The 15,566-nt window shown below is 37.0% G+C and overlaps 1 protein-coding gene and 1 pseudogene across 3 annotated transcripts; one reads left to right on the forward strand and one right to left on the reverse strand.

Moving 5' to 3' along the window:
* Positions 1-1,353: 1,353 nt before the first annotated feature.
* LOC147538821 (RING-H2 finger protein ATL80 pseudogene) lies at positions 1,354-2,268 on the forward strand (annotated as a pseudogene). The gene has a single exon (XR_015224959.1). The product of XR_015224959.1 is annotated as an RING-H2 finger protein ATL80 pseudogene (transcript).
* A 3,204-nt stretch (positions 2,269-5,472) lies between these two features.
* Positions 5,473-8,728, reverse strand: LOC147538822 (histidine biosynthesis bifunctional protein hisIE, chloroplastic-like). 2 transcript variants are annotated; one of them, XM_086639343.1, is made up of 6 exons: positions 8,375-8,728; positions 7,016-7,216; positions 6,670-6,915; positions 6,425-6,520; positions 6,134-6,282; positions 5,473-5,807 (listed from the first exon to the last, which is right to left on the reverse strand). In XM_086639343.1, exons 2-6 carry the CDS (start codon positions 7,187-7,189, stop codon positions 5,612-5,614), a joined length of 861 nt encoding a protein of 286 aa, XP_086495469.1. In that variant the 5' UTR covers positions 7,190-7,216; positions 8,375-8,728; the 3' UTR covers positions 5,473-5,611. The 2 variants fall into 2 exon arrangements, with proteins under 2 accessions (XP_086495469.1, XP_086495470.1); XM_086639344.1 differs by lacking the exon at positions 8,375-8,728 and having other exon boundaries at positions 7,016-7,279.
* Positions 8,729-15,566: the final 6,838 nt, after the last annotated feature.

Genomic DNA, 15,566 nt, shown 5'->3' on the forward strand with positions numbered 1-15,566 from the left:
TACGACACCAAACCGACTCATCATAGTTGTTAGTCTCATCAGTGAAAGATAGTCGCAGATAATGATATCCAGATCTCCTGACCCATCATTAGTTTTCTCGAGTCGGACGCTGAAAGTCTTTGGGCATCTCGGCATCAAGTATCTCGAAACTGAGAGGTGGTGGGACAATATTTTTCCCAGCTAGTGTGTCTTTTTCTGCTACCTTCCTGTCCAGCTCAACCAATTGTTGTATAACCGGAGTGTCGGGGGAGATTTATTCTCCTCTCTCACTTTGAAGAGAGCGGATTGCATGACTTGCAGGCTTTCGGTGTTCTGCCTCTTTTCCTCTTATAAGTGAGCGACTTCTGCGACAACTCTTTTTCTGCTGACGTAGTTGGTTTAAAGTAGTTTCAAACGTGAGGTAAATTCCGTAAGGAATCGAGTTGTCTAGCTCGAGGTACCGAACGTTATTGAATTTTGTTGGAGTCAACCCCCTTTCCTCTGGCGTTAAGCTGATGGTGTTTAAATTTAGCTTGGGGTTATCATTCGAGATATGAAGATCCACTGCTTCAAACTTCGAACTGGTTCTTGTATATGTGGGCAGAACTTGCAAAGAACTCTGAAACCTCCCTGAAGCTCAAGTCAATAAGGGGTTCCTGCAGTTACAGAATTGAGTTAAAAGTCTAGTTTAGATATTGAACCTTCAATTCATTGATAGCCCAGTTTAGGGTGAACCTGTTGCTTTATATAGGCCTGTCTAGTTGACTTTAGATAAGCGGTTGTTGTGAGGCGGTGAAGATCCAGTGGCTTTAGATAAAAGCATATTTGATAGATCTTGTTGTCAATGTTGTAGATTTTGTAGGAAAAGATTCTCGCCGAAGGCGATGTTAGTAGCGTGCTTAACGCAATGATAGGTGAATGAGTTGGTAAGATGTTGGTAATAAATCCATCTTTTCATCGATTTTCTTTTACTTTATATCTTCGTATATTTTCTTTTATCACTCTTTAAACAAAATTAAGCATCCAAGGAACAAATACATGATTTGAAGTCAATAATAGAAGCCATTGAAAAGGAGGAAAGGTCCTATAGAGGTGAAGATAATATAGGAAAAGAAAATAGACATCTAACAAACTATTGACATAAATGTCAGTTTTAAAGACCATTATTAAGATTTTTTTTTTTTATGAAATAAGACCATTATTAAGTTAATCTATATTGCTTTCAACAAAAAAAAGTAAGGTTAATCTATCAAAAATAGAAACTTGCAAATAATGGTGAGAGTAACATTAAAATAGAAGAAATTCCCTTCACAAACTGAAGAATATAAATAGATATATTTGAAAGCCTCCTAAGTAAGACCCCCCCCCCCCCCCCGACAGACCCACACACACTCTCTCTCTCTCTCTCTCTCTAGATTCTCTCTATCTCTCTCTCTAGACATGAGCTCAAATTCATCGGTAGTTGATGCGGCGGAACCACCAACACCTATGAAAGTAGATTCAGATGTGGTTGTGATTCTGGCAGCTCTTTTATGTGCCCTTGTTTGCGTAGTCGGTTTATTTGCCGTCTCACGGTGCACTTGGCTTCGTCGTAGTAACGCCGCCGGTGGTGGTACTAGTCATCAAATTAAAGGATTGAAAAAGAAAGTCATCCAATCACTTCCTAAATTAACCTTCAAATCAACCCTCAATGTCAGAAACTTAACTGATTGTGCTATTTGCTTGACGGAATTCGTTGACGGAGACCAGATCCGAGTTTTGCCTCAATGCGGACATGGATTCCATATAGGATGCATAGACACTTGGCTTGTTTCTCACTCATCTTGTCCATCGTGTCGTAAGATTCTGGTCGTTTCTAGATGTAAGAAGTGTGGTCTACTTCCGGCGAGTTCTGCCGGAGATCCGGTTGATTTAGAAGTTGGATTTAAAGCTGCTATTGAAGTTGATACTCCTAGGTTTTTACCCTAATTATAGACGTGTTTATTACGGTTATAATCTCTCTCTCTCTCTCTCAAATTAAGATTTTCTTTTTTTTTCTTGCATAACTAAAATTAAGATTTTAGAAGCTAGGGTTTGTTGTATATTCAGCAACAGGAGACGGGAAGTTAGTTTTTTATTTCTACTTAAAAAGTATTTTTGTCGTTTTACAATTACTTTAGTATTTGAGACCAACTCTCTTGAGATGCTCAAAGTTGCAAATTGATGCTCAACCCACCTTCTCTTTGGAATCCTATAATTCTTTCTTCCATTTAATATTGAAGGCAATAATATGTATTTGGTTCCCTTCAATTGTTAATAATACTTCACTAAAAAAAAATTGTTAGTCGCGTACCAATTAAGTTGAGACAACTGGTACAGGCGTCGAAGTAGCAACGTGTCACAGCCCATTATTTAAAGGCACCAAACACCGTAGCCCACACCGTTATAGCACATTAAATCGGGTCAATTTAATGTGCTATAGAGGGACTTCCATGAAGCATCTAAGCTTCACGCTTCACCTGTAGTATAGGCTCTAGACACTCTCGCGAGTGATGTGGGATTATCACAATCTCCCCTATTCGGCAAAGAGTCGTCTTCGACTTTGATACCACTTGTAACGTCCTGAGGCTTAGCAATTACCGATAGTGTTCTGGCTTTAGACACGTCAAGCCCAAGTATATAGGTACGGTTTTTAGTTCTTCGTGAAAACTTTACGAACTCACCCAAAAGACCTCGACACTAACTAAGCTCGAGTGTTCACATACAGTCCATGCTCTGAACGTTCTCGCGAGCTATGTGAGACTATCACACGTCTATTCTATAAGACTTGTAGGGATGAAATCCCCCTCATTCGAAAACCGTCCAAGTGAGAATGAGAGTCTTAAATTTGGAGTGACTTGGGACACGTGTGAGCAAACTTGAAATCTTTGAGCTCATACTAATAAAGCATAAGTTTGCCTTTTGAGTACTTTGCATATTTCAAGCTTTGCTCTCTTGTTGTCTTACTTGATATTGGGATTTGCCTAGCTAGTCAAGGTTAACCATGCATAAGGGAAGGCTGAGACTTGTACTAGGAAGGAGAAGCCAGCACAAGTGATGCACAGATAAAAATTCAACGGCGAAATTTTTAGTCTGTGACAAACGACATGTTAGATCAACCAGCTACCTTGTAGTTAAGCCTCGCCCGAGCATGTCTATGTCAGTAATTAAAAGAAAAAATTACTCATTGAGAGATCGGTTTGATAATTTCAATGTTTTAGGTAAGTTCTTAAATTAGGTGGGTTGACCTCACTCGTTTAGCCCAAATTAACCTAGCCTTACATGGACCAAGACAAGACCTTTAACTATGAGCTTAATAGGACTAATAGGATGTACGGAATGGCCTAGCTTAAGGTGCCTTAATCAGACTGGAACGAACCTGACTAGTCTTAGCCCTAACCAACCTAGCTTTACATGGACCAAGACTTACCTTTAACTCTGAGCTTTTCAGGGCTAATCGCATGTGTGAGCAGTCTAGTACTCTAAGGTGCCTTAATCGGAGTGGGACGAACCCAAATCGTATTAGCCCTAATCACCTAGCCTTACATGGACCAAGGTAGACCTTAAACCATGAACTTATCAGTCTTAATCTGATGGGTGGAGCGACATAGTCTAAGGTTCCTTACTCGGACTATAACGAACCCAACTCGTATTAGCCCTTACCAACCTAGTCTTACATGGACCGAGGTAGACCTTTAACCATGCAGGTTGATCTTATTAGGGCTAACAGGTTGTGCAGAGCGGCCTAGTCTAAGCCTCTAAGGTGCCTTACTAGGACTTGATCAAATATGGACGAATTGATGCCATTATCTGTTGCAAACATTTGTAATATAGATATATTAATATTTGTTTCACATTCTTATGTCGTACTTATACCTTCTTATAATTGTAAGGGCAGTAGATAGAGAGACATAGGTGGACATTCATACACAAAATTTCTTGTGGATATTTCAAAATATTTAGTCCATAAATAAAATGTCTTAAAGACATTCCAAGACATTGAGTTCGTAAACATGTAAGCATAATAAGATATTGGGTCCACAGATAAAATATTTGGTGGACATTTCAAGATATTGAGTCCATAAGCAAAATGTACCATGGAAATTTTATTATTACTTTCTATTATCTTATTGTATGAAATAAAATATTTTTATTAATACTTCAAAAATATATTTTTTTAATTCCTTACATCTATAAACATTGATAAACATGCAATTGATGGATATTATTTATTATAATCTTGTCGTTATCGTGTCATATGATTTTACTGATATTTAAAAAAAAAAAATTGTTGAACTTTCGGTGAAATCTGGATATATAGATTATGTCTGAGCGGTGGTTATGTTATATGTAGTGTTGCCCGCCAACATAAAGGGGGGAATAGGAGTGCTCTATATGGAGGTAAAAAAAAAAAAGGTAATAGTGTCATACGTAAATTGGCCGGCCAGCAACTCTCGCCGGAGAAGATGATGAGTTAGCTAGAAGATGAGGTGGCAAAGAGAGGTTATGAGATGGAGGAGAGAGAAATGTTGACTGGTTAACGGTGTTATAAAAGAATCTTAAAAAGGGGGTCATATGAGTATTTTTGCTAATCTAGGGGGGTTAGGCAGGAAGCTGGTCATATAGTTGGGGGCCATTTCGGAAAAACCCTTTCTTTTATATGTGTCATACGTAACACATTATGTATCAACAATGTTTCTTCCAAACGGAAAAAGGACTAAACTCTTATTTTCTGAGAAGATTGGACCTTAATCCCTTTTTGAATTTTATTTTGGGCCTAAAACACATGGACCCAATTTAAAACTCGGACTCCGCCCCTGATCTTGGGGATGTCGACTTGCTATCCTCAACTTGGTCTATTAAGATATCTGATGGGGAGACTGTGGCCTTGGAATTTAATTGGAGTAGCACCCAAAAGCATACTCGAGTGATGGGTCTCTTCTACCATTTGGTTGCTGAACTACCGGAGCCCAGCACACCTGGAAAAACATGTATGAGTTTTCCCATCTCTTGTATCTTTCCCCCAACATGTAATCATGTATGTTTGCTTCCGTCTACACATCTTTATAGCAACTCTGTGGAAAAGTTACTCGTTAGAATCCGACTCTGATTTTCAAATAATAGATGCTTGGGTTATGCAGATGAATCGAAGTTTCAAGTTGTCTAACCATACATGGCCTAGCAATTATAATGAGTGCTGGATTTCAAGCGGAGAGGTGAAGGAGAAGGACGGTATGAGTCCTTGGGAATATAATCGGTAGCTTCTTTTTCTTCTTCGCTCGGGAATGTTGCTTATTAGTTGATGACCTTGTTATGTGCAAGAATAATAGACAATTATAACAATAATTGGTCTTGCAGTTTGTTTCGTAAACTTATTTACTTTTCTTTATTGCACATATGCTGGCTCTTAGCCTGAACTTGAATGAACCTACCGATGCTCGAGAAATGGTGATATTTCAAAACTTAAAAACAAGATAAAACATAACATACTTGACTCATATTGAATACAATTGTCTGTAGAAATATAATGTAACATGAATATAAAAACTAAGACAGTATCAAAACTGCTGATGTCTAGGAATACAAAACAGAGAGAGATGTGAGTTAAACAACCTCATTTTCGGCTATTCTTTTCCTCAATGCCCGATCGGCTGAATCTCTCCCTCAAAATTTGAAGAACCTCTTCAGCTTTTACATTCTTAACTGCTAGTAGGACCATGGCATGATACAGCACATCTGCCATCTCAGAGGCAGTTCGTGATTTGTCCTCCTCTTCCTCTAATGTGCGGCATAACTCATCAGCCTCTTCTCTGCAACAAACCATTTCAAACCATTTTAAGACATGGTGAACAGAATATTACGAACCAAGTAATGGGAAACATATCATATATTCATATCATTCTTTTCTTCTCATAAGCGAACCACAGCATGTGCCTACCAACTACGGATCTCATATGGCCATATAACAAATCAATCACAACTACGGATAAACTCAAGAGTAACAAAAGACATGGGCCATAATTTGACATGAAGGAATACAAATATAATGTTTTTTCCTATCTGGATCAAAACAAGCATGCCTAATATTTTACCTAAAGCATGCATCTTAGGAGAAAGGGCCAAGAAGAGTAATTACCGGACTTTGGAGCATAGTAACTTGTTGTCAAGCAATAGCCGCTTCGTCCATGAAGGCTTCTCACCGTCAGTTGCTGTTTCAGCTTTGCGTTGGGCGATAGTAGACTCTAACGAGTATAAGGTCGTCAATGCCAAACTAGAGTCCTCTACCTATCTTATGAAAGGGTTAACAAAAAAGAAGTAAATCATCTCACTCTATTTAACCTTCTCCTCTAATCTACTACCACCTAGAGGAGAAAAAAGCAAAAGAAAGAAAGAGTAAACTTCTCCGAAATAGGAAAGGACAAAGCACCTCCGGATGTTTGAGGACATCATTAAGTGATAAATAATAGCAGGTCTCAGACCCAGTGTGGCAAGTTGGCCCATCAGGCGTTCCCATATATATTATCTGCACAATGCTTTTTCAGAAACAGTAAGATTCAAACCTCGTTCTTCCAGTGGAAAGATGCTTAACTAAAGTAAGCTTCACATTATCAGCACAAATTTAATTCTTCAATTCAACAACAAAAAACAAACGATTAAAGAGAAGACACATACTGAATCACGATCGCAATCAAGAAAGATGTCATGGACATTGATGAAATTCATAGAAGTCTCCCCTTTAGTCCATAGAGATGATCTTGATCGACTGTAAAATGTTGCTTTTCGAGATGAAATGGTGGTAGCAAGTGCTTCTTTATTAGCAAATCCTTGCATTAGAATAGCTCCTGTGTCTACATTTTGTGCAATTGCTACTGCTAAACCTTTATCATCCCATTTCACACTCTCCAACAATTTCTCTACCTAAATTTACGGAATATAAAATTGCTCACATGAATTCCATGCATAATTTTGAGATAGAAAAAAAAAATAAGAGAGAGAGAGAGAGAGAAATCATATAAACCTTTGAATCGAGACCAAATTCATGAGCAGATGAACGGATTGATCTAAAGATGTTACTCCTCTTATTGTTGTACTTGACGGTGTTGTTTTTGCCATTGGAGAAAGAGAGAAGACGATGATGATCCGAACCATTAGTTAAGAGGCGACTTAAGGAGGAGGATGATGAAATCGCCATTTCCGATGACGAAAAAAGCTTCTTCACCTGCGCCGAAATCAAAATCAGGGAATAGGAGATTAGAAAATCTCCTATTTTGACTGGCTTTACTAGAAGCAAAGCAGTGGGATTACAGTGGGCCGACTCGACTGGAAATGGTCCAATGGGTGGACTCGACTGGAACTGAAACAATGGGCCTACTCGACTTAAAAAGTGTAAATGGGCCTCATATGAAGCCTTTTGCCCTTTCACTAGATGAAGAACCCTTCAAAGGACCAATGGTTAGGATGTAAAATCTAAGGAATCAAGGGTTGACAACACATTAGGCATATCTTATAAATAGTTGGCTAAATTCCAGATTTATTAACTTCATCTTACACAAACATCAACATTTTCTGTAGCCGCCCGCTGAGAGTTATCTAAGGTTTCCAGAGTTTAACCTTCATGAATTTCTTTTATCTTCCTCCTCTCTCTCTAGATTATAAAATTGTCTTTAGGTTTTTGTTTGTCCAAATTCCTACACATAATAATACCCCTTTTCTAATATGATAATGACTAAATTATTGGTATTGAGATATAGGTTCTATCAAACAATGTGGATCATTTGAATCCAGCAGCAGAGCTAGAGAAGAAAAAACACAAGCTCAAGCGTATTTGTCTAGTCTCCAAATTCTTTCTTCGTGGTAATCATTTCAACCCATACTAGCAGGGCGGAGCCAGGATTTCAACTTAAACGGGGCTAAGCTTTAACTTCACGGTAGCCCAAAATTTTAACGAAAAGTCACTCTAAGTAGGTTTCTACCTACGATTCATGTAATAGATGTAAAGTCTTATTGAAAGGTAATTTCTAGTCATAACAACACATTCTTAAGTAACAATCATAATTCATAAACTATAACCATCAATCAACAAACGAACATTCGACTAATTAACAAATTTTGAACTTATCTAAGGCTCATTACTTATAAAAAAAAGTAGGAATCAATCATAATTCATAATCATCAACCAATTGAAGTCTTGAATTTGCAATTTTTAACCTTCAAATAAATGGGCTGCAAACAAAAACTTAAAAGAGGGATTTCAACAAACAGTTGGGCTACAACCCTACAACCTAAACCATATCTACGTTTCTCAAATAGACTCATCAATTTCTTGATGAATTTAGAATGGGATTGGTTAGAATCAAATCAAGCATCAAGTACTCACCAGAAATCTGAGCAACCCCAACGTAAGAGTATTCGGAAAAATTGAAAGTTCAACCAACCGAATCCTTGAGAGAGAAAATGACGATTTAGGATACAACCCTAGTTCTAGGCAACTCGGCTCCTTGATGTGGTTAGAATCAAACCAAATGAATCGTTGAGAGAGAGTTCGAAGTGAACCCCTAGTGATGCTAGGCGATTTAGGGTTTGTTTTTGGTACTACTTGCTCCGTCAAGTGTCAAGGCAGTGTTTTCTTTCTGACATATTTTATGGGGTATCTTTTCTAGGCCCAGGTTTTGACCAACTCACGTTTTCACCCCCCATATCATGGACAAATTCCAATTTCGGCTTGCCAAACTAACTGAAATGTTAGAATTCTACTCATGCACACTGGAAACAACCCATGGACTATCTATCTGTATGAGAAATGTCGACAACTTGTGTAGTCATACATTGTGACATTGTTCAAAAGCCAAAAGGGAGATGAGCCTGACTAGATGCTAAGATTACGGAGCATCGACCGAGTGGTTGTACGAGTACAATGGGCGTCCTAGAGAATTCAATGATTGGATGGGCGGTTTCGAGTAGTTGTCGAGGAACCACGCTCGTGAAAGACGTCCATGACCCAAATGATGCGTTGTCCATGGCCCAGATGATGCCAACGCAAAGGTGCAAGGTCAGTAGCCATTTCAGGCAACGGTCAATTAGACGATCCTTCGGATTGTTTTATACAAACACTCAAATAGTTTTAGACGTTCTTTAGATGGATTAAAATGTCTCCTTAAATGTTTATAAATGGTTTCCGATGAACCTCTAAATGGTTTTACACGTTTTATAGAAGACACTTTAGATGGTTTTGGACACTCAAATAGTTTTAGACGTTCTTTAGATGGATTAAAATGTCTCCTTAAATGTTTATAAATGGTTTCCGATGAACCTCTAAATGGTTTTACAAAATTAAGAAGTCCATGAAGATATAAAGTTATAATGTCCCGGACCATTTCAATATATTTTCAAATGTTCCTACACCAGTGGTCCATACATCTGAGACATGTTTTCTTTCAATTTTGGATCTACTTTTGGTCGCATTTTAGCATATAAGAATTATCATTTGGCACTTTTAGAAAAAAAAAAATTGAAACTACCAACGAAAATCTTATCTCGAGGAGTCAAAGATTGCGAAAATAAAGAATTCAAAGTTTCTAACAAGGAGTGGGAGAAAATGAGATTCAGTTTTGTGCTATAGTTTGCTTCACAACAATGGCATAGGAATAAAAATACATCAAGTTGGCACTTGAGTAGTGATATTTGATACCTTAGTGCGTAGCAGAAAGTTGAGTAGTGATATTTGATACCATTGACATGCGTAAGAGAAAGAAGGAAGGAAGAACAAATCAATAAACTAATATAAAATCTTATGAAGGTCGTCGACGATTGGTTGGCCGCCGTCCACCACTTCTCAGACATCGAAGAAGAGAAAAGGAATAGATGAGAACTGATATTTAGAGGAAGAGTAATCATTGAAGAAAAAAACAATTGTTAAAATTAACGGCCAATTTAAAAAATGGTGCATTTTTAATTTATTAAAGTTTGGGGGCTTAAAACCAAACTGGTAACAAACCAAGAGATTTAAACGTTTCCTCGTCAAAAAAAAAAAAAGAGATTTAAACGTTGGGGGAAAGGGGCAGAAACCTAGCCATATCTATGAATACCATCTGAACCCACTCAGAAACAACAAAGCTGGAATAGCTCAGTTGGTTAGAGCGTGTGGCTGTTAACCACAAGGTCGGAGGTTCGACCCCTCCTTCTAGCGTTTTTGTTTTTATTTACAAATTCGTTTGGGTCCAATTTTTGAGATGCCATTCTCTGTGATGATTTCAAAGATCTGTTTTAGTTTTTCCACTATTTACATAATGGTCTTGTTCATATTTCATATTTTTCGAGTAACGAGAAAAAGGTTTATGGATTCATTTGGTATCGTATAAGCTTTTGTAAAGTTCCATATGGTTATTTATGGGTTGATGGTGTTTATTTGAATACTAACATATAAAATTATGAATTCATATATAGTTTGCTCATTTGATTAAGATAACAACATAGAGCTAACTAGTTCTTTCATGGAGTGACTACTACTTTTATAGCATAAATATATCCTACCCTTTTACTTCAACTTTACTGAGAGTCTGAGATCTTCATAGTTGCAGTTGAATATAGATTATATTACTAATTGTTTACAAAAAAAGACTAAACTGATGTTTTATAGCTACTACTGCTGCTGGAGGAACTTCACGTCGGGGTTCCGCCTTTGCTTCAACCACATATCTGCCAGTATACGTGAAGAAATGCTCCATAATGAGCCCTTCTCCTTTGCCGGCTCACTTCTCCATCTTTTCCCTGCCTTCCCCAACCTGTTTTCTACAAACCACAGGGTTGCTGTTAGTCTTTGTTTCTCAGCGTCCCAGATATTACTCTTCTCTCCCACCCCAACCTTAAAACCTCCGACATGTAAACTGTGAAAGTTCATGTTAGTTGGTAGAACAGAAGATATAAACTAAAATAAATGACACAATAGTTTACGTGGTTCGGTCGGAGGATCACGACCTACATCCACGGAGAAAGCCATGAATGGCTATATTATATTACCTCCACAATCGTGGGATTGATTGGTTACAGACTCGAGGACTCAATGTAACTCAATTCAATGTAAAATACATAGAGGTCACTTCTATTTATAGAGTTATTCGGGTATCTTATTTTCTTATGACTCTATCTAGGATAAGTATAAATAATATCTTCATATATCTTGGACGGTTGATACGGATATCTACGGATCTCGATTCATCTCGATCTTTATACTCTAACACTCCCCCTCAAGTTGGAAGCGGAACTTGTGAAGTTTCCAACTTCAAAATTGAACTTGAAAATTAAACTTGAAAAAGATGGATGTTGCTCGCATACGATCGGATTCAAACTTGAACTTGAATTTTAATTGTTGTTTAATGTCGAACAATTGCCAACGGTGTTGAATTTTTTGTCTGCAACTTGAACTTGTAATCGCACATAAACTTGATATAATATTTTTGTCTATCGTAAGCTTGAATCTCATTATTTTCTTCTTTGTTTTTTTTTTTTTTTTGAGCTCGAACAAAATTTGGTGAGAGGGAGGTCAACTTCAAACTTATCAACAAACTAAGGAGGAAACGATATCATATGCAGTTGATGATGGAAGAGAGGTACCGGTGGACATAATAGATTCATCTCGAGGATCCATGAAGAGGATGATGAAGACATAGTGTCACAAAAAGAAGAGAAAGGTGACAGAAAAATTATGTCACAACTAGAAATAGTTGGATATAAGGGACAGAAGAAATCTGTCGCAAAAGAAAATTTCCAACAGTAAAGAACTGCGACAAACGACTGTCACAAAACAGAGAAGTTGTCACAAATAAAATTGTGGAAATTAAGACCTCTAGCAAAATAACTGGGGTTTCCCGAAATCAGGATTTCTCAAACTCGATTTAGGGTTAATGTCAAATAATAGAAATCACATGTAATGTGTATTAGACTCATAAACAATGATTTGTATAGACCATATGAATCGGACTCGGCCAAGATCAACCGGCAGTGATCGATTTGTAGAAAGAGAGTGATCGAAAGTTATCATGATGGGTTCGTCACCAAACCGAACAAGGAAATTGTTGGTGGTCAGTAGAGTGACGTCCAAATCGATGAATGCAATCGATTGGTGAGTGAAACTCGTCGAAAATTCAATAAACCAGACTCTAGGGTTTTTGTCGCGAGGAAGAAGAAGAAATAGTGGGTGTTGCCTCACATTACTACCTGCAAAGGGATGTCCACCAAAGGAGACTTGACTTTTGAAAAGAAAAGATTGCTCATAACTGAAACTGTGTGGTTTGAGACCGAATACGGTCTAATCTCATTAGAACGATGGGTATGAAGCCATAAGCCAGATGATACATTGGGGTCATTAGCCATCTTTTTAGGTCTTTGTTCTTGAATGCTTTTGAAAGGCATGAAGTGGGGTGAGGCAGGTACCTTACTGGAGTATGGCCACTTCATAGAAGATTGTCTCATGGATATTAAATCGACATAAAGCAATAATAGGCAAGGAGGAACCCATTAGAGCATGTTACTTAGAACAAATCTCCACCCTTAGTGACATGGGCATGTGGGCGCGATATCTTGTAGATTTAATACCCAAGTGAATAACGAAGATCAATGGAAAACATAAGATAATCTTGGATATAATTTCTTGTTGAAAATCCATAAGAAGATGATTGAAAAACACAAGATAATCTTGGAAAAATTAAAAATTTGATAAGGTGATTTATCGATTATCTAATCACAACGATTACAAATTGAAGAAGAGTCTAACAAATCGACAAAGTGATTGAAAGGTAGAATCACGACGCAAGACAATCGTCGAAAATAGCGAAGCTAATTTTTTTTTTTTTGATGAAACAGTATTGAAGAACCTGTTCAGGACAATTTAATCGATAAAAAAAAATCGAGAATTTGCGAAATTTTAATCAGGATTGATTAACCTGCTCTTGATACCATGTGAAATTTCATGTTAGTTGGTAGAACAGAAGATATAAGCTAAAATAAATGACACAATAGTTTACGTGGTTCGGTCGGAGGATCACGACCTACATCCACGGAGAAAGCCATGAATGGCTATATTATATTATCTCCACAATCGTGGGATTGATTGGTTACAGACTCGAGGACTCAATGTAACTCAATTCATGTAAAATACATAGAGGTCACTTCTATTTATAGAGTGATTCGGGTATCTTATTTTCTTATGACTCTATCTAGGATAAGTATAAATAATATCTTCATATATCTTGGACGGTTGATACGGATATCTACGGATCTCGATTCATCTCGATCTTTATACTCTAACATAAACTCGTCACTTTGAATCTCTCGTCATTATCAACGTCCTTCGTCTTTTTAGCTTCTGCACGGTTGGCCTGGATCAATACAATCATTGGGCCTCCTACTGCCTCGTAACGCCTCAATGGGTCACGTAACTGAAGAGTAACAGAAAGTGTAACTGCCGCTGGGTTACTGCTCACCCTTTGTGCTTCTTGTGGTCAGAGTCTCTTTTTTCAACAAATCATTGAGCGAGACAGAAGAGGCAGAGAGACGATTCAAGTCTTTCTTGCCAAATTTAAGTAGTGGAGATACCTCAAATGGAGCATCTTCTTCTGTCATCTCTGCTTGAATCTTTAGAGCTTCAACCGCCATAGCCTTTATCTTTTGTATTGAGAACGCTAGAATCTCACCCATAGTTATTGCTTCTCTGTTTACGCTCCATATTCCTGTTGAAATCCTCTCTTTCCTGCCTGTACTCATTGATGCCGCCATGGTTTTTATTGTTGACATCGTACGGGCTGCTTTTGCCACTGCCGCTTCTGTGTTCTTCCCCTGCATGATTGAAGAAGCTACTCCCTCAAAAGAGATTCGTTCTGCATGGTTTTTATTAAATAAGTTATTATTCTTAAAAGTATCTTCTGAATTGAAGTTCCATTTCTAGAAAAGAACAAATTTCCCATTAAACTCATATGCATAAAGGAGAGAATGAAACTTAGATTAAACTACCCAAACTTGAGATACATTTATCGCTATTGGTTAAATCAATACAACGATAACTACGGTAGACATTCAATCTTTTTCCTGAAGAGACGTTGACCACTTTGGTAATTGTTGATCCCTTACTCCTTCAGTCTTAACATTTCAGCCATGTTTGGCGCGAGAATGGAATGTGGGAATCACATTCCCGTAACGTGATCCCTGGAAATCATATTACTGTAGTTTGATGTTTGGTTTGACCAGGAATAGGAATTCGGTTCCTGACATATTCCTAATTAGGTGTTTGGTTCGTATAGGAATAGGAATGTAAATATTTGTAAAAGTTCACTTTTACCCTTACTTAAACTATATAAAATACATATCAACTTTTTTTTTGCATAAAATATACACATCAACTTTGTTATATATTAAAATCAACATTATTTTTCCAAATTCGTAGATATGAAATAATAACACGATACATCAAAGGGTTAGAATTTAAAGATAATGAATAAATGTCTTAATAAAAATTTATCTAAAATAAAATTTTGTTCGTAAAACTAAATAGAAATTTTCTAAAATTAAATTTTGTTCATAAACATAAATAGTACTTATTAATACCAAACCCTACAAAAAAATAAAATTGGTAATTCAATATTTTGTTAAGGATATATATATTTGTCAATAAATATTAATATATGTGATTCCGGGGGAATGAGAATCACAAACTCACCTCCCCCTTGGGTTTGCTATTGACCCAATTTGGATCTATCTATCTGTGTTTTGCCTTTATTTGAGGAAGAAGTTCCCAATTTTGGCCTATCTGTTGAATAATGACCATGTGTGATCTTATCGTTGTAATTTTGATATGATTTAGCCTGAGCTTTCTGTCTATCTTGTTGAAATCTATGTTTGTATTTGCTCTATTTCCAAAGAACCCAATTTCTTGCTCATCTTGTGATTCATTTAAAAGTCATTGTTCATGATGCATCTGCAAGAGACTTGATCAAGAAAGGTAATCCTTCCTTCTCTATTATTAATTGAAATCACAAACTGGCGAAAATCTTTGCCTAATTCTAATAAGGTAATTCGACAAAGTTCTTTATCACTTACCTTATCATTGACAGTCGATAAAGCATCTGCAAGAGAGTTGATCTTCCTTAGATATTCACTAATGGGAGACTTTCCTTTCTTTATAGAATAAATTTGGGCACGAAGAAGGTCTTTCTTGGCTTCAAATTCCTCCTAGTAAATAAGAACGAGATAAGACCAAATCTGAGCTGAAGATTTTAAACCTAGCACATCTGATTTCACGTCTTGTGAGAATGTCGCCTTCAAACAAATTGAACAATACTATCTTGTTTCTTCCATAACAAAAACTCAGGATTTATAACTTCTCGATCATTTTCTGTAATAAACTTCTATGGTTCTTCAATCGATCCATCGACATAGGAAATAAGATCAGCTCCATAAAGAATCTTCTCAACTTGATCTTTCCAAAGAAGATAGTTAGATCCATCTAACTTATCGGAAACAAAATTAGAATTATGTGAGATTGATTGATTATGATGATTGAACGGAGAAGAAGAAGAAGC

The sequence above is a fragment of the Eschscholzia californica genome, unplaced genomic scaffold, assembly GCF_041429995.1.
Source record: "Eschscholzia californica isolate CP2 unplaced genomic scaffold, dmEscCali1.0.p SCAF_5, whole genome shotgun sequence".
NCBI classification, from domain to species: Eukaryota; Viridiplantae; Streptophyta; class Magnoliopsida; order Ranunculales; family Papaveraceae; genus Eschscholzia; species Eschscholzia californica.

Bases quoted from the DNA above. Each gene is read 5' to 3' on its own strand.
- LOC147538822 (XM_086639343.1), bottom strand. From the start codon at position 7,189: ATGGCGATTTCATCATCCTCCTCCTTAAGTCGCCTCTTAACTAATGGT. The intron at 6,916-7,015 runs GTTTATATGATT...CCGTAAATTTAG, and splicing joins AATTTGGTCTCGATTCAAAG to GTAGAGAAATTGTTGGAGAG. The intron at 6,521-6,669 runs GTATGTGTCTTC...AGCATTGTGCAG, and splicing joins TTGATTGCGATCGTGATTCA to ATAATATATATGGGAACGCC.